General features: G+C 36.2%; 1 protein-coding gene and 1 long non-coding RNA gene across 5 annotated transcripts in view; one reads left to right on the top strand and one right to left on the bottom strand.

Moving 5' to 3' along the window:
- Positions 1–19,204, top strand: part of USH2A (usherin) — a 391,511-nt gene that overhangs the window by 147,490 nt on the left and 224,817 nt on the right. For all 4 annotated transcript variants that reach the window (XM_064414216.1, XM_064414218.1, XM_064414217.1 and 1 more), the window contains 7 exons: positions 4,887–5,013; positions 5,397–5,498; positions 6,826–7,014; positions 7,482–7,612; positions 13,490–13,763; positions 16,746–16,949; positions 17,072–17,152. In XM_064414216.1, the coding sequence (XP_064270286.1) occupies positions 4,887–5,013; positions 5,397–5,498; positions 6,826–7,014; positions 7,482–7,612; positions 13,490–13,763; positions 16,746–16,949; positions 17,072–17,152 (1,108 nt within the window). The remainder of the gene's footprint in view (positions 1–4,886; positions 5,014–5,396; positions 5,499–6,825; positions 7,015–7,481; positions 7,613–13,489; positions 13,764–16,745; positions 16,950–17,071; positions 17,153–19,204) is intronic.
- On the bottom strand, positions 9,017–12,475 carry LOC135298176 (uncharacterized). Its single transcript, XR_010360171.1, has 3 exons — positions 12,373–12,475; positions 11,009–11,104; positions 9,017–9,103 (listed from the first exon to the last, which is right to left on the bottom strand). It is a non-coding gene; the product is annotated as an uncharacterized LOC135298176 (long non-coding RNA).

The following is a 19,204-nucleotide window of genomic DNA, read 5'->3' on the forward strand; positions in this document are numbered from 1 at the left end:
TACACCTTTACCTTCTTTTAACTGAAAGTTTTATTTCCTTTGCACAATCTTCTGAGGTTTATTTAGATTTTTTTATTGTTGTTGGATGGTTAATTGGAGTGGATGTCTTTCAACTGACATTTTAATGCTTCAAATAGTATTCCTAGCAAATGCCTTGCAGATTCACTTCTTCTAAAGTAGCTTTGTGTCAGCTTGTTTAGATCATTCCCTAGAAGATATTTTATTTGTTTGGGTCCACAGTATCGGGGGAATGGGAAGGGGGAGAGATGGAAGAGTGGCTGCTCTTTAAGAGCAGAGCTCCCTTTGCTCTTAAAGGAAGAAGGGCTTTAATTTTTTCTCCCCCCCCTTTTTCCTCTGCCTCTTAACCATAAAAAAACCCAGCAGGTCTCATATTCAGTCCTTAGAGCTTCTCATGTAATCATTTTCATGTAATTCTTCTTTTTCATGTAATATTTTCATCAATTACTGTCTTGAATTTTAACAGACTACTTGTTTATGAATGTATCTTTGTTTATCTTTTTTTCCATTTGAATCAGGCTGTTCCATGCTGATTTTTAGGTTTATCACTTAAACAGTTTCCTCTTATAAAATAGCCTATAATGCTGCTTCAGTGCTTCAGTTGCTGTTTAGAGGAAAAAAAAACCAAAAAAAACTGTCATTCAAGGCGTCCAGGAACAGTGTAGGTCTTAATAGTTGATTTACTATCTTGAAAGCTAATGCTTTCTAATTTCTCATTAATAGTGTGGAAGAGATTCCTGTACATTCTCAGATTCAAAAGTAGGGTACAGTGGCCTACATCAAAGTGTTTTGTGTAGAAACCTTTTCTTTTACCTCTGAAAATTCAGTTATCAAATATTTTCAGACTTCTGTATCCCTAATATGCTGTGCTACCTTACTGTCATTACTTTTGTTTCTTTTTGTCATAGTTTGTTTCTTTTTTTCTTTTGCCATGATTTGCTATTCCTTTCCTACAGTGTCAGATGTCCTGTACTGTAGCAGCATTTCTTCGTCTTTCATTTGTGCATCCCAGTCTGCATTACTGTGCAAATGCTTTAATTACTTCTTATTGACATCATGTGATGTCTTAGCCAGGTTATATGCATTGTTGTCTCTAATTATAGTCCTGACATATACAGTAAACATTTATGGACCTTCCTTTATGCTCTTCTCTGAGAAATTGCCAACATTCTTTTTGATGACAATTGTGTCTCTGCAGCTTTTTATCTGCAGCAGTGTGGTGTAATATTCTGTGCTCCCTTCCAGCTGTGACCTGTCGCAGGTTAATTATTTGCACCCTCAGTCCCTTTCGGGATGCTGGGCTGTATCTTTGCTCGTGATCAGCCGCGCGTTCTCTCTTTGTTGTGTGTGCTCTGGGGATGGTCCTGCCAAGTCCTCCTGGTGGGGAGCCTTCAGCAGCCTCGCTTCTTCCTTCGCTAAGTGTTAATTTCAAATCCTTTTCTTCGTGTCCATTCATACTTCTCTGAGGTCCATGTACACCACCATTCATCTGGCTGTTTTCTGACCATTCTTTTTTGTCTTCCTTTTGTGCTGTGCAACTGCTCTTTTTTCCTACTAATTGTTTTACTGCCATTCTTTGTGGGTTTCTACTCATGGTTCAGGAAGCATGAGGTTTTTTTGCAAACAGATGTCTTCCATAGTCATTTTGGAACAATCAAATTTTTCCATAGAGCTTCCTCCAAACTCAGAGTGTCTGTAAAGCTTCAGCTGTCTCTGGATTTTTTTTCTTATTGTGATGTCTATACATCTACACCTAAATTACACAGTGAACTCCACCTAAATGTATGGTTATCTTTCAGTAGCTACAGGTAATTTTTTTTTCCCCAGGGAAGTACTGAATATCTTACACCAAGTGAAATCAGTTACAGTGGAAATATAAGGCCAATATGAAGCACTTTTTTTCCTAAATGATTAGGACAGCCTGAGGATAGATGGAGATTCTTCTCACAGGATGAAGGAAATTGTATCCAGCTCTTCTGTTTTAGAAGATGATTCATTTACTGAATTCTACAGCAAAAAGGAGGAACACCAGATACTTGCCTTGTTTGTTGTTCTTGTCATGGAGAGGCCAAAGTATTAGGCACAGTGAGGTGAGGTTGTTATTCCACAGAATAAAAGGAAGGAAGATGGACAATACTTGGTTGGCTATGTGTCCCAACTAGACCCTCCTTCTTGGCACTGGGAAAACTTCAGTACTTGTTCGCCTCCTTAGTAGTAGGAGTTTAAGCATTGAAAGAACTTGACTGGGAAAAGTGTTGTTGCATTCAAACTTCGGCACCTGAGACAGTATCTCTGAAGATTCATATTTGTGATGTTTCTCTGTATTTTCAATGTAGACATCAGTATGACAGAATAATTTATATTTACTCAGTTAATAATTTATATTAACTCAGTTAATACTGATAGCAACCAAATATTAAGACTTATTGTATGGCATAGAAAAATAATCCAGATTTCAAAATATGTGATTTCCAAAATCCATGACAAGCCGTCTTTCAGCAGGCTGTTTGAATGTGATCCCAGAGTGACTCCGGTAGCTCTGGAAAAAGTGTAAAAAGGCCTCTCCAGTACAGCACGTACTAAACCCTGAACACTTTTTTTTTTCTTTTGCCTTCCCTCCCCTGCAAAATGTTGAAGCACAGGTTGGCATGTATGCCTGTGTGGTCCCAGATTGAATTGGTTACAAATAAATGTGGTTTCTGATGTATAAAACTGTTAACGCTCTATACTGTTGCCAAACATAATGTGAAGAACCACTTATTCAGGCACCTGATCTTTAGAATGCAGCATCGTTTGTAACAATTTTAACGCTAACTAAGTACACTTTGATGAGACAGCATTTAATAAAATGCTCATTAATTTCATCATTAGCAAGGGTATGCTAAGAAGTAAGCCAGTTTCTTATGTCACGCCCAATTAGCATCCCATGCTAGTAATCCCATTAGTATTGTTGAATTCACTAATGGAAAAACTAATGGGCATGCTACCAGGGCACATTAATTGGGCATGACACCAGTTCTGGTTTTAATTATTAAACTACGATAATGAAATGTGTGTGTTTGTAAAATATTAAAATGTTGAAACAGGAGAAAAGACAATAAAAAATAGTATATGAAAAAGTGCCATTAGTATGTAAGGATATATAGCTTTGTATTCTTATTATGGGGCAGAGGGACTGCTCTCCAGACCTCCTCAGTACCAGGATGTTGGCTTAATGGAGCTGGAAACATGCTGTAAATAACAGGGGAAATAGTTTTTTCTTTAACTGTGTACAGACATGCATATCACATATGTATTTTGATGCATAGGATACACAGTGACTGTCCCCAATGCCAAATGTAAAATGTATTCTGGGTTCATAAGTCTGTGTGCCAGAATGGAATTTCTAATGCATGAACATCACTAGAGGCAGAATACTAAATTTTAATAAGAAGGTTTTAGTATTAATCAAAATAGGTGGTTGTTTCTATCAACGGCTTTTCTCCATGTGCATAATTCTAAGATCCTTGGACCAAAAATAATGCTAGAAGATCTGGAAAAAAATTGTTCAACTGTTTGGCTTGCTGCTGGAAAGTTACAAGCTGGACTCCCAAGTTAGAAGGAACCAAATTTTTCATTTATGTACTTTTGGAAATTGTTTTTTGAAGACGTAAAGTAACTGCAGTGGTTGAGATTATAGCACAGTACCTATATAAAGAAACATTTTTCTATCAGTAGTTGCCTGCTGTACTGGACCATTCTCTTTTGTGAATTCAGCAGAATAACGTTGAGTTCCCAGATAGTTTAGGAATGATATAAAGTCCTGAGGCAATCTTATAGGAATTATTAATAAGTTAGATGATGATTTGGATATAAATATCAGGAAATTTCTTGAAATATATTAATTTTATTTTTATTACATCATTACAATAATTTATGTGATATTTTGTTTGCTTCTTTGCGTTCTTGAGGTTTAGTTTGATAACTGCATCTATTACCCTCCTCTTACTCAGCAATTCAAAAAAGATTTCTCTATACAAGTAATAGATGTCCTTAAATTCACCCCTTCATGTAGTATTTTTATTTGTTTATTAAAATCAGGTAAAAGTTCTCCTTAAATTTAAATACATTTTTACAAGCATCCCTTGTACCATAAAAGCAACCCCAATAACTGCCATTTGGGGTTTTTCTTGTTTAGTTTGGTTTATTTATTTGGTTGGGGTTTTTTTGTTTGACTTTTATTTTGAGGGTGGTTTTGCTTTGTTTTATTTTCCTGAATCTCTTGGTATGACCTTTTACCCCCATAAATGTATGGTACTTTCTCATCTAGAAATTATAGTCCTTTTAATACGAGGTTAACATGGAGAGAAAATGCATCTACCGTGCTACACATGCACCCCTTTTTTGGATCCCTTCATGTGGACAGGTGCTGCAATTAACAATCCTGATGTGCAGCTGCTCTCCATGGATGGCACATTGAACCATGGCCATCAAACTTCACAGCCACAGCAATCCTTGAAGTAGTTAAATAGACACATAATAAAAAAAAAATGAATAAAAAATAAAAAATCTGAGTGACATGACCCTCAATAATTTGTGCCTCATCCTTGTCTTTATCAGGGGAACTACACAGGATTTTCTATTTTTAATAGACATGGAACTGGATGCTTGGTCCTTCATTTGTTATTTGAGAAGGTTAAATTTAGTAGTTGTATTTAGAAGGTTAAATAAGTCCTAAACATTATTCAGCAGTCCAAAGGAAGTTAAACATAGGACCACTGTCTTTATTTTTAGATGTTATATGCTATAAATTGTCATAGAAGAGTAGGACATTATTCTAAATGTTGCCTTCAAAATATTCTAAATCAGATTCTTCTGTTAATAAAAAGGGATCTGCAGTAGCAGTCACTCCTACTAATGATGGTGGAAAAGTGTATAATGATAACAGTTGGCACCAACTAATTGCTACAAGAATTCAAGCTCTGGGAAACATCACAGTGGATGGGCAGTACACAGGTAATCAATTAATTTAAATAATTTTGGTATTACTAAGGGTATTGTTCACTTACTTTTTCACTACCTGTGTTCACCCATACAGAAAATAAAAAATAATCAATTTTCTGACTGTTTTGTCATTATTGGTTTGTCTGTTGATCTGAGGGATCTCTCCACTGTGAGTCTTTGATAATTGAATACTAAGTATTTTTGTGCTTGTGAATCTATAATTGTGTTGATCTCCTGTTGTAAAATAGAGCTTTAAATATTTCCTGGATTATGTATTATGGAAGTCTTAGACTATTGTGTCACATTAGCCTCTTTATAAAATACTAGTATTTTGTTATTGAGTTGAAAATCTGTTGAAAGCACTGAGTATGTGAATGATAAATTATTTTGTTCAGGTTCTTCCTTAGCAACTAGTGGCAGTACCATTATTGGCGAGAACACAGGAGTTTTTGTTGGAGGACTTCCACAGGGTTATACTATTGTAAGAAAGGATGAAGGTAAGTATGATAAATAAGTCTGTACAGTTTCTAAAATTTCCTCTTTTGGGATGGACCGAAATGACTATATATCTGATTGCATCAGCATTAAAACAGCTTATGAGGTCTCTGTACATTTTAATGGATTTTGTACGCAGAACTGGTGTGAGTGTGAAACTTATGGGTATGTTTTATATACAGTTTCACAAATTCATTCCAAAATACCAATGTAAATTGTTCATATTAGTTTAAGCACATGGTTAAACTATCCCTGCATCCCAGTTTGACGCAGGGATACAACATGCTGACCTTTTTTGGTGTGAGTTTGTATTCTTCAGAAGTTGTTGCATTGAGCTCAGAGGTGTATGAATATACTTGTATTTTACAGAGATAGAATTTACAAGGAGCTGGATCATATCTGGCTTCTTGAAGAATCAATAAGCATAAGTTTTCATACATAAACTTAGTATATATGCCAAATGTGTAAACTGCCATTAGATGACAGAGGTGACTGTCTATATAAGTACACAACCAGCTCTTCTCAGTGAATTAATATCCAGAATTTTGGTTTTTTTCATATTAATCTGAAAGTCAAAATGTTTATTAAGTTTGTGCTTCCACCTGTGACGTGAAATCTAGTTGACTTGATGTGGAGTACGCTAGAGTTCAACTTCCACTTTCCTTCTTTACTTCATCGCACTAAAACCAGAAATACATGCATCTGTTCTTCTAAAGCATTGATTCACAAAGTAATCCAGGATGCCTAGCTCAAAAACCTCAGCTATATATTCAAAATGAGACTGAATATAAATACCATTTAAGAGAAGGGCAGCTATAAAAACAGATTTGAATTTTTGCCCCCAGTAATAAAGAAGGGATAGCAGCTATGTGTTGTTGATTTTGATTTTTTGTTTTATACAAAAAAGGAAGGAAAAACTTCCCAATGAAGCTTCTAAACCTGTATTTCTCTGCCTCAGCTTTTCTGTGTCTCACCTATTGCTTCCTACTCAGCACATGCGTGCTTTTCTTAAGAATTATTGTTTTGTTTAAAGAAAGCTTTCTGGATCTTCATAGAGTAGATTTATGCTGTTGATTTGAAAGTACCTATATGCAAAATTCTCAAAAAGTTTAATATTTTTCAACTACATAGCAGTAGGTGCTGTCTTTAGTGATTAGACCCATTCAGAAATCTGGATTTAGCTTTGAGGCTAGCTTTATGAACTGATTGGTGGCTGGTTTTCTATGCACAAATGGACGTATATGATAGGGACAGCATGTAGAAAACATATAAATTAATTCCTATGTTCAGTTGCAGGTATTTAATTTAAAAATATTTTCCTTTTTGCAGGGTTGAAGAGGATAATCCAGAAGGGATTTGTGGGCTGTCTCAGTGACATATTTTTGAAAAAAGTGCATACTCCCTATGAGAACTGGGAATCTTTGAACTGGAAGAACGCTGAAGAACAAAACAATGTTTACCATGTTTGGGAAGGATGCCCCATTGGACTCTCAAAAGGAGCACATTTTCTTGGCAGAGGTAGTTTGCTGTGCTATTGCTCTATCCAAATATGTTATTGAGATAATAGAGAAGGTGGTTGTGTCAAAAGTGTTGCAGTGATCTGCTTTTCAAGGCAGCTTTAGCTATATGGGATTATTTCTGTTTAAAATTGTGTCTCTTGGTTGACAGAAGGTTGCTGCATGGAAGAGGAATTGCAGATAGTGCTGCTGTAATCTATATGCAGATTGGATGTGTGTCTGAAAAGTGAATTTTACTTTTGTAGGGACATAAACAACAACAAAAAAATTAGGATATTTTACTGGTTTGGTTTCTTGTAGTATATTATTGGTAACTGTCCTCAAAGCTGTGATAAAGCTGTGAACTATAATTTTGAAGCCTGAATTCTTCATGTCAGAGTATAAAGTAGCACCTAGATTTTTACTTTTGGTTTCTTGAACCAGTTTACTTATTTGATTTACTTATGTATGCATTCACCTTCTTTCCAGGGTTTTTGGAGCTGCATTCAGGTGTTTTCAGTGGTGGACTGGAATTTGAGATCTCATTCAAATTCAGAACAGATCAACTGAATGGGTTGCTTTTGTTTGTTTACGATAAAGATGGCCCAGATTACCTTGCAGTAAGTTAAAAAATACAGTTAACTCTATTCAAACATGATCTGTAATTTTCTCCACAAAAACAAAACTAGCATTGAAAGAAATTTCAAACTATAAGTTTTTTTCATGTCTTACTAGTTTTGAAATGCTTTGCACAGCACACTACAATGGAGCCAAAATTCTTTAACAGATGCTAAGTGTTAAGTTATTGTTATTATCTATGTCATAAATAAGAAAGATATCAATGTATGAAAAGCAGAATTATTGTCTTAACTGGATTACGAGTGATCAGAAAAGAGAATAAAATACATGTATTAAAAGCTTTCACTTAATTTCTAGAAAGCATAGAATTTACCTATTTTCCCAGTTCTCATACTAAAACAAAATCAATTAAATTATAAATCAAAAAGGCGTGATGGAAATTGTCTGGTCTCCTAATAAAACTTTCTGTTTAAGGTATATGTTTATTTTTATAATCCATATTTTTTTGTTCCTTTTGAGTTGAAACAGGCAGAAATCAGTTAGTTCCAGCTTAATTCCATCTCATCTCCATCACCATTTTGCTGACACTGTAGAGGAAGTTTTACAAATCCTGTATCAGGCAAATTTGTGAGGTAGTGCCTATGAACCTTCTTTTTGGTGTCTGTTAAATAAGACTGTTTGTGCTCAGAATTATTTGTTCTTCTATAATTTCCAATATGTTGCTTAAATTTTAATGTGTTTGGTTTAGTTTTTCAAATACGTTTATTAGCTATATGACTCTGGATTTTCATACTTTTCTTTCCCAAGGATTTTGAGTATAATTAGACTGTGGTCTATAAGCAGTCACCAGTGCTTAGTGGGTCAAATTTACTTGCACCAACTAGTAGGTGTTACAGAGGATGACATGGAAAAAATACATTTTTTTCAGTTGTTCCAGGAAGCAATAATTTATTTTTAGAGATTTTTTGAGAGCATTGTTATTCTTTATGAACCAGTCCGCTCTTTCTGCACTTTTATTGAATTTATTTATTTCTTTCTTATGCAGCTGTTTTGCTAATGGCTGTCATGTCACAACCTGTTTTATTGTGTGGCATTATGTCTAATGGGCCTTCTCTTTTAAACTTCTGACCTAAACCATATAAATATATTTTCCTCCTTTTCAGGTCAATTATACTTATTCCATATTTACTTTTTATACTACTGGCTTTTCCAGCACATAATTTTTTCCTGGGTCTTGACTTCTGCTAGAACTTATTGCTTCTTCTTTTTAAAGCAGCCTTAGTTAAAAAATTATCATGACTTCCTATAGCAAGTCTTGCTAATTACAGTTATTACTTTAATTTTGCCCTCAAGTTATGACCGAGATAATGAGCTAATAGCATAAAATCTTACATGTATGCTACTGTCCCACCCTAAAAAAAGGGTTGTATGTGTGTAATTCGCAGCACAGGGGCACTTTTAATGTGAAGAGTATTCACAGGTTTCTTCTGGAGGTTCTGGTAGTAGGTGAGTCTTGTTCCCTCTCTCTTGCTCTGTGAAATATGAGAAAAGAGATTCTGACTGTAAAGGAGAAGGGGGACTTACTAAATTAAAAGCACAAAGTAGTTAGACAAAATAATTTATTTTTCTTTTCAAACTTCCAGATTTTTGGCAGTTTTATATTTACAGTATTTTTAGCTCTGAAAATTTTGATAATTTTCTTAGCATTTGTCCTAAGTCAGGTAAATTTCTTTTATCTAACTTTAATCATGACTTCAACATCTCTATAGACTTAAGACAAGAATTTTAGTGAGGATGAGTATGTGCATGCTTTTCCAAGTCTCTCAGCTTTTTGTTTTGCTCATAGATAATGATGACAGAAGGCTTCTCTGTACACTTGATCTCACAAGAGGAGGTTAATAGAAAGTGAAAATGAGGGGTGTAGCTTGTTGCGCATGAGCTACGATGTCTTTGTTAGGAGCTTTGGTCAGGAGACACTTGCACAGCAAAACAGATTATGAGCTATACCACTTAGCCTGAGTGCCAGGTATTCCCTGACCCTTCCCTTTGCATAGGTCACAGCTCTCTTATTAGCTTTGTAGTTTGGGAATGACTGCAGCTACACACGCAGCTGGACTGCTACCAAACAGCCAAAGACTCTTTCTCCTCTTCTGTCTGAGAACAAAATGATGTCTTGGAAAGGTGCTGTGCATAAAGGTCACTTCTTTCATGACTTCCATACCCTGAGAATTAACTCAAGCCGGTGAGGTCAATCTGATTATCTCTGGATCCAGGCATAGTAATTACAAGCAAACTGTGACCAGCTATACTAGTATTAATCACTAGCTCTCACGCTGGCACATGATTGCTCATGAGTTTATTGATGAAAAGATTTTGAAACTGCTGATAAAGTTTGCATGACTGATTTTTAATGCTGACCACTTCATCAGCAGCAAAAGCACTACCAGACTTCTATGCAATACCAGTAACTGGCTCCTGAGACATTGTAGCTGATGGTTTGGTTCTGCAAAGTTGCAACTAAGAAAAAAGTCTTGCAAGAACTTTTTCCAAAGAGTTGCACTTTTCAATAGCTGCATGAAGTAAAATAACAAGTGTGCAAGATGAAAGTATTATCTGATGGAGCTAAGGAGGAATGTGCAATTTTGAGAACTCAAATTGGAAAATCTAGCAAAGTGACTGGTACTCACATGAGAGTGAGGGTGATATTCCTGTTGGTTAGCAGTAATTTCTCTCTGTTAGGTGTCAGGAAAACATTCTCATTTCCTTTCTGTTAGAGTGACTGTGAGGAAGCTATTGAGGAGCCTGTGTTTGGGCCTCTGCTCTCTGGATGGCAGGTCTGAACTGTGCTAGATTTTGAACTGGAGTGATTGGCTGCATATCAGCAGAAGTGCCATGTACTTTTTCTTTCAAAGGGCTAAAGACTGCCTGTCCTTGATAAGTTTTTTGAAGTCCATTGCTTGTCTCTGCTGATAGTTCTGAATCTCAGAAAGACTTTGCAATTCAAATGAGCTAAAGCCATGATCACTCTTCTAGTTCTACATTGGTTGAGACTGTTTTGTATGGCAGGTTTAGCCAAGTGTCATTCAGCCTCTAATGCAGCCCCTATCATACCTGTTTCTCAGAGCTATGTCTGGATATTCCTTTCGTCTTCAAAATCCTGTTTATAAGCAGATTGAGTGAGGCAGGGACTAGATCCTCCAGAGAAGTGCAATACAGAACCACAAAATCATTTAAGTTGAAAGAACCTTTTGGAGTAATTTATTCCAAATCTCTGCTAAAAGCACAACCAACTTATGTTTGATAAGGTTGCTCCAGACATTTTTTGTTTGAGTAGCGTGCATCTCTCTACAGGTGGACAGTCCACAGCTTTCCAAATTCTACAATCTTTGACCATCCTATTATAGGAAAAAAAAATAAAAACACCCAAAGAAACCTACCCTGATCTTACTGTTTCTTGTTACAACTTGTCTTTTGCCTCTCATCCTTTCACAATGAGCTTCTGAGAAAAGTCTTGGGCCTGTCTTCTCTGTATCCTGGCATAAGGGCAGAGGAACAGTTAAGTTTTCTTCTCACTTGCTCTTAGACTGGATAAACCTTGTCCTTTCAGCTGCAGCTCATATGCAAGATACTCCAACCACTGACCAGCTTGGTGTCCCTCCACTCACTCTGGTGTGCTGCAATGTCTTTCATTTACCAAAGTGTCCACAACTGGATACGGTGATCCAGATGTGGTCTTACACATGATCACTGCAGGGGAAGAATCATCTCCTTGGAACCCCTGACCACCTTTTTTCTAACCTAGCCCAGTGCTAGTTTGTCCTTATCATTTTGAGGGTGCATTGGTGGCCAGTGTTCAGTTTGTGATCCATCTCGACTCAGTACTGTTGTTCAAAGCTGATCTATATGTCTAGGATACCAATGGCAGCTTCTTTTGCTACCAACTGCAGACTCACTGGGAGTATACCCCATCCTACTGCCCAGGTCATTAATAACACTATTAATCAGAGTTGGTCCTTGTATCAGTCTCAGAGAGATACCACAACCTGCTAGTGGGACTGTGGGCTAGTCTTTCTTACTGCTGTTTCTTCCAGATTCAGGCTAAGCTTTGAATTTCCTAGTTCCAACCTTACATGCTTAGGTAGATTAAAAGGAGAATTGTGTGCATAGAGAAAAATATTCTTTTAGAATGAAATTCTGTAACCCAAATTCTGAAAAGCAAGCATGCTTTTAAAAATTCAAGTGAAACCTGCTGAAGTTTAGAGCTGTGATAAAAGATCTGGTTCTGTTGAGAGGTGGCTACTGAGGTACCTGGCAGAATAATATGATCTTCATGCATTTTTGTTTTCAGGTAATAATATATTTTCCAAGGACAGATTAAAAATCATAATGATTAAAAATAACTTTTTTTGAAAGTGGTCCCAGAATTCTGTGTAAAGCAAACTATTTATCTGTTGATTTTATAAACCTGCCCTCAGATCTATGCAGGACTTAGCTTTTTTTCCTATTTTCACCATGCAGAAGAGTTGAAACTCAGCAGTGGTCCTCTATCTTTAGCTGCACTTGGGCATTTAAAAAGTCAGTCCAGGTCAACACAAAAAGCACAAGCATCATTCACTGCCTGCTTTAAAACTATGCCAAGATGAGTAAATTGGAGGAGGTTGTGCTGAGTAGTGACCCTGGGTCAAACACCATGCCCTCTCTCTGGCTCCCAGGTCTGGCAGGTTTGCTGGCATGCTGCTGTGCTAATGCCTCTGGAATGCTTTCCTCACACCAGCACAGTGTGTTCCATATTAATTCTCACCAGTGAAGAAAAGCAGAGACTTGTCCAATGGGCTGCCTTTTCCAGCTGTTCTCATCAGCATTGGTGCCATGATCAGTCCTTCACTGTATTGTGCAGTCCTTAGCTGTAAATAGGTCCAAACTTATGGAAATAGGAAGAGTTGTCATCCCAAAGAAACAAATAAAGAAAATCCCTCTGTCTCAAGAGCAAGAAGTCAGTGTGCAATAGAAATAGGACCCACATTCCCCATGGTGTTCAAGCACAGAGTTCTTTCATCAGTTGGGGTGTTTCCTGTATTTCCTGTTACGGAAATATGATCTAATTACAAACACTGTAATATTAATATTATCAGTAAACTAATTATGTCAGTTTGTTAATAATAGTGATAAGAATTTATATTAAATTTCACTTAATAAGGATTCTGGATAGGAGCAGAATTGTCTTTTTGTGAAATATTCATATTTTTCAACCTCCAGTTCATCCCCTAAGTGTTTAGTGTTCATGCCAATTTACAATCTCAGCCTACTTGTGTTTGAGTCAGTTTGGATAAAGAGTCTTGCAGTAAAGTGTTTGGAAATGTCTGCAGTGAAAAATTTAAGTAAAATGTATTTCTATTAGAGAATTGGCACATTAATCTCAAAAAGCACATACAAAACCAATTATTTTCTTACAAGATTTAGAAGAATAAGAATGAAATGTATGAATGTAGGAATCAATGTATGCTGGAAAAATTTGAAATTGAGTTCACCAGCCAATTAAAAAGACCTTAATCAGGTCTGACATTTCATTTCCTTATTATCTTGTTACATTCCTCTGAAAAATGAATCGATAGATAAAGTACTGTTTTCTTATTCTCAAAAAAAGCAAAGCAGTCTTGTTCATTGTCTTTTCTTTTTAGATACATTAGTGCCATAGTCAGTTGTCAAAAAAATCAAAATGTGTTTTCCTACATTCTGAATTAACTTGTACACTGTATTTAGCATGTTGTATGTAAACAGAGTTAACCTGAAGATAAAAAATTCCTTTTTTTGGATCTTATTCATAACTCCCTTAATTATGTTTTTAAAAATAGCTTTCTGTCATTGTTGTGTATTTTATGTCTCCTTCAAAATATTTTTTTCTGTTTTAAAATATATAGATTGAGCTGAAAAGTGGAATATTAAACGTATTCTTAAGAACTGGCGTTGTCTTCACCCAAGTGGACCTCTGGTTGGGACTGTCTTATTGTGATGGAAAGTGGAATGAAGTCACTGTGAGCAAGGAGGGCTCTGTGATTTCCGCCACTATGAATGAACTGAGAGAGCAGGCGCTCGAACCCCGTGTTCAGCAGCTGAAAGTAAACTCACCTGTCTACGTAGGAGGAATCCCACCTGAGATTCAGAGTTTTTATAGAGAACTGGGGTTAGAACAAGGTGAGATGACACCAAGAAGAACATACGTTTTCAGAAACTTGTGTCATGCACCAGGGGGACATTCTGCTGCTGATAGTCTAAATTCATAGATGTGTAACATGAATTTTTCCTCCGCCAATTGTGACTCTACCAGTTATCCCTACCCATCTAGCTTTACTTAGACCTGATCATTTTGTGATGCTATAAAAATTCTTCCAGTAATACCTGAGGTAATCTGACTGATGAGAGAGGACCTGGAGTGTAGGAAATGGTAAAGTGAGAGGCCCAACCAGATATTTCAGATCTTCATCTGAGAATGCCAGTTCACAGAAACCTGTTTTACTCGATCACTTGCAGATTTGTAATACAAAACCAGTGGGAGATAGTAAACATAGTTTAAATCACTGTAATGAATCTAGATGCAGTCCCATGGAAAAGCAGCTGAGAGTTTCGTAGTCTTTTTTGGGCAATACTGATTATTATCCAAAGTATAATCAAAGTATTATCCAAAGTATATCCAAAGCGAGTATAAATGCCTGAACAAAACTAGATTTTGGCTACAATTGCCACAATGTTTTTCTCATTATCAGAAGGAAGGAAGATGATCATATATTTAGCCATCACTGTGACCTTTCTATTCTGGAATAGGTCAAATTTATGGGTAAAAGAGAGAAGCATTATTTGCATCCTGATACTAATGGCCTCCACAAAAGGATCTACTGTAGGAAGCCTAGTCAAAAAGTGTCTACTGAACTGTCTCTATTTGGGTGTCTTTTTTCATTATTTGTGAAACTGTTCATCAGTCATGGGGTATTTTTCAGCTACTGTGGACAAATGTGTATCAGTCGGTAAGTGATTAGTGGGGTATCCAGTAAGTGGATTCGGGTGTATTAACTCACACCAAATGTGCACATTCAGAGAGCCTTTTAATTTCATGGCTATGGAATAGTTCAAGAATATTTTTTAAAGTACTCTTCAGGCTCTAGGTATCGCATATAATATAATCTTCCTTCAGGTTCTGTGTGCATAATATTTATGGCCCAAAAGAGCTGGCCAGTCATACCCTGTCAGTGTTGCCTCGTAGCAGATGGTGTAGCCTTGTGAGTGGATGCATTCGCAAGTCCTGCAGCAAAGAGATCTGTGAACAAAGAATCTAGGGCAAAACTACATATAGAGTGAATGTCTGAAGCACATAACAAGGCACATCAATAAATATTTATTTCCCACCAAACCTCCTCAGCATGCCACAAAATAAGATGGTAGCCATGAATTTATATTTAGAGTGTATGAAGATAAATATTATCTTATGTGCTTCTAAATGTAGGTTCAGGTGAACAAGATTAGGTATTATAGCTTAAAATATATTTTCGTTTAGGACTACAATGGTTAGTGGTAAGATGATAGAATATAGAGATCTTTCCATTTAATAAATATTTAGAAAAGGTTTTCTCAATCTATGGCTGCTTGATAGTTATTTTTCAATAAAGGAATGTTGTTTTGCCCACAGCAAATAAGTGATAAATATTATTCTCCTCCTGCCTCCTCTCTATGTGAGTTACAACTTTAACACATTTTAGCTGGAGTCTGTGAGCCTTTGCATGACCCATAACATCCCATCCTGGGAGGTTCAAAAGGAAGCTACCTGGCAGGAATGTTTGTGAAAATTTGTACTGTCTTTACTTATTCTGCAGCCACTTGAGAACAGACAGTATTGCTTGGCTGATGTCAGTGAGGAATCTTCAAATAGTGATAAATGTAGCTGAAAAGATACTAAAAATGATGTATATACATAGATTGTAGAGAATGCATCTTACTGCAAATCAAACTTCATTTTATCTTATAATTAAGATGCCTGGATGGACTGGAACTAATTCTTTCTTCTGTGACAGACTAAGAAACTGAGCCGGTCACTGTGGACTAGGAGTTGAAATTAAATCCGGATGTATTCGTTTTAAGGAGCAGTTTGGCCAAATTCTCTGTGTTGTGGAGAGGGAAAGTGCTTTAGAGGGTGATTCAAAATGGATGTTCATGTTCATTACCCCTTTTTGCATGAACTGTGTATGGAAATTTGATTTTCAGTTCAGGGGGCTAAGTACAAATACCACTCTGATCTGTCATCTTTCAATAATAAAGACAATAAAAGTATGTAATATATAAATAAGATATAAATACTTTAGCTTTTACAAAGCTAAAGAGAAGCCCTGATCTGTGAGGGGTGGAGTTTTAATTCACAGAGGTAATTCTTAAATGAATTGAAGTCTTCAGTTTGGTTACTGTTTACTCAGATTTTGTGTTAAGCACCAATCACTACTCAGATTTGAGACCCATTTTATATATAAATTTATTAATTTTTAGTAAATATTAAAGTTTTAACCACTGCATCCTGAATTTTGTAGTTGTGTTGTAAGTGCAAGTAACTGATTTAATATATTTGAAATTTCAATAGGAATGTCACACATGCAGAGAAATATATGGATATATAGAAATAAATATAAAATGAAGCTTCTTATATTTTTTATCATTACTTGGGGTAATGATAAAGTAATTTGGGTTATGTTTCTGGAGTATGTTTATAAACAGCACATGAGTTATGTCCCTGTTAGAAAAACTGATATCCCTCCATCTGATCTCCTGAAGTTAATTGTAATTTTAATCTAGATATTATTTTCAGTTTGAGGGATAAATATATATTTAACAAAATAGTAGCAAGCAGCAGAAAGCTGATTTTGAAACTCAGAGAATCACTTTTATGGTAATAATTTCAAAGTGAGAAGTGATGAAAGAGAAAATGGAAAGGAATTTCCTTGTGGGATGGAATTGCTAACAGTGAAAGTGTAGATCAGTAAGGCAGGAATTTACCAGCTTCGTGTCTTGAAAGTGGAGACAGAATGTCATGTTGGAAGTCAACATATTCACATTACAGTCTTTAATGTTGAAAGGAACAGAAGTGTTTCTTAATGACTGAAGCTCTTTATGTGGTACTAATCCCTTACTGTTTGCTAGGTTTCGGTGGTTGCATGAAGGATGTTAAATTTACACGAGGTGCTGTCGTTAACTTGGCATCTGTGTCCAGCAGTGCTGTCAGAGTCAATCTGGATGGATGCCTATCAACTGACAGTGCTGTTAACTGCAGGGGAAATGACTCCATCCTTGTGTACCGAGGAAAAGAGCAGAGTGTTTATGAGAGTGCTCTACAACCATTTACAGGTAGCGCATTGGTTCCTTAAATAAAATGCATAATTTTAATTCCATTCTTTATTAATGTACTATTGTGTTCAGTATTTTTTTTAATCTTTTACCTCCTCTATCCTTCTCGATGTCCTTTGAAGAATACCTCTATAGGGTGGTTGCCTTAAATGAAGGAGGATCAGTATCTAGTGCGTGGACCCATGCTCGAACAAGAGAATCAGGTAAATGAAATTTCAAGGTTTACTCATTCTTATTTTTCATAAGATATTTGATGTTAGGTTGAAGATGTTCAAGAGCTGCCTGGACACAATCCCGTGCCCTGTCCTCTAGGATGACCCTGCTTGAGTGGGGAGGTTGGACCAGATGACCCACTGTGGTCCCTTCCAATCTGACTCGTTCTGTTATTCTGTGGAGATTGTCCAGCCAAAACAATTCTGATTAGTGAACCTTGCATAGTGTTTCTGAAAGGGTGAAACTGCTTAATGCTTTGAATGGGTACCAGATTACAGTCATCAGCTGTAAAGTGTTCAGGCAAATATTTTTTTCTCATAACTCAAGGTATTTTCCAAATATTTATGAGATTATTTAATTAAGGACACTAAAGAATTGAGCTGCATTAACTGAGTAAGAGCAACCATTTATTTGTGTTCATACGTGCACATCTAACGTCACATTACATGGGTAGGCTGGAGTAAATAAATTTATATTTTCCTACATATAATCTAGTGCTATAAAATCAGGTGTAGAGGAAGGTGATACTGGGAGAGCAGGCACAAGCTGTGGAAAATAAGAGGCCATGTATCTGCTAGGGACAAGGTAGTCTTGTGAAAGTTGTTTTTTTAAATGACCCACATATGGGTGGGCTAGTCAGTGCTGCTGAATGAGGATTCTTTTAATGAGTAGTCCATAGATTGTGTGTGAAAATGTGGCAATATTTACTAGAACAGAAGCACATGGCTTGTGAAGAAGGTTTCAGGGTAGGAAGATGGTACATTAAAGATGAAATTTTTCATATATCTTATGAAGAAAATTTAAAAAACTTTTCTGGTCAGTGCTTTTGCAAACTTATATCAAGCCAGTAAGATTTTGAAGATTTACAGTTCTGTGTATTTTACTTAACTAACTTTCCCTCTTCTTGAAATTGAAGCCCAATTGCATTCCATCAGTGCAGAGCATTCTTTTGATATGTCATCCAATGTATCACCTTAAAAAATTATGTGATACATGCATAAATATTAGACTTGCAGATACATTCTAATACAACCTGTACTTTGTGTGCCACCCAGAAGGGACAAAATATGTGCATATTTTCGTGTCAGCCATTTGACAACTGTAAGGTTTGCCACAAATTTATGTTTGCAAGCTGACCACAGCACTGAGCAGTCCGAGTTCCCTGGGGTTGGACAATAATTGCGCTATTTAATTATTTTTGAGTTGGTTTTGTTATATCCCTTATGAGAAGACCATCTGCTGTACAGTACCTTACCTCGCCCTGTGATACACTTCATAACTAATGAAATCAATATATTGCTGTAGTAGTAGGCACTTTCTCAGAGTATCACATTCTTTTCAGAAGAATCAAAACTTCCAGGTGTTTTTGCGTTTTCAGTGCTGGTACTCTTCTTATAAAAAACAAGCATTCATTCATATTTAGTGAAACTAAACAATAAATTACCAAAAATAGGCTATTTGATGGTGAGAAAAGCGAGTGATCATCAGGAGGGCGAGGGAGTCCACATGCATCTACAGCAAACTCATCATCCATCATCCTGCCATAGTGTTCCTTGGGTCTTTCCTCTGCATGCCTTGTGCAGTCATCTGTGATGAAGCTGTTACTGACCAGATCTTTACTTAGCATAGTAATATCCAAGAAATAGTTAAAAGTTATAGGAAATTGAATGATTTATGGAATGATTTTGTTTTATTAGCAACTCTGTGCATGTATGATCTTGGTTTTCCAGTTCTTTAAAACATTTAAATTTTCCTATTTTTTTTGTTTCTTTTGTAATATGAAATGATCAGAAGCAAAGGATTTTGCAAAAAGGCCTTAAAAATCTCTGCTTTGGCCCAGGAAAGGTGCATGGCATTTTGGAAATAAAATATGCCTGTGGAAAATAAGTGAAAGAGTTTTAATGTTTTGAAGGGCTTCTGTAAAATATAGTGGAAATTTTTAGAAACATTTCATAGTTGTGGCATTCTGTGGCTTAGATAGCCAACTGATAAATATCAAACTCTGTTGCAGTACTGCCTTGTTTCATTCAGTTGTATTATTA

This window comes from Passer domesticus, chromosome 3, assembly GCF_036417665.1.
Source record: "Passer domesticus isolate bPasDom1 chromosome 3, bPasDom1.hap1, whole genome shotgun sequence".
Taxonomy (NCBI): domain Eukaryota; kingdom Metazoa; phylum Chordata; class Aves; order Passeriformes; family Passeridae; genus Passer; species Passer domesticus.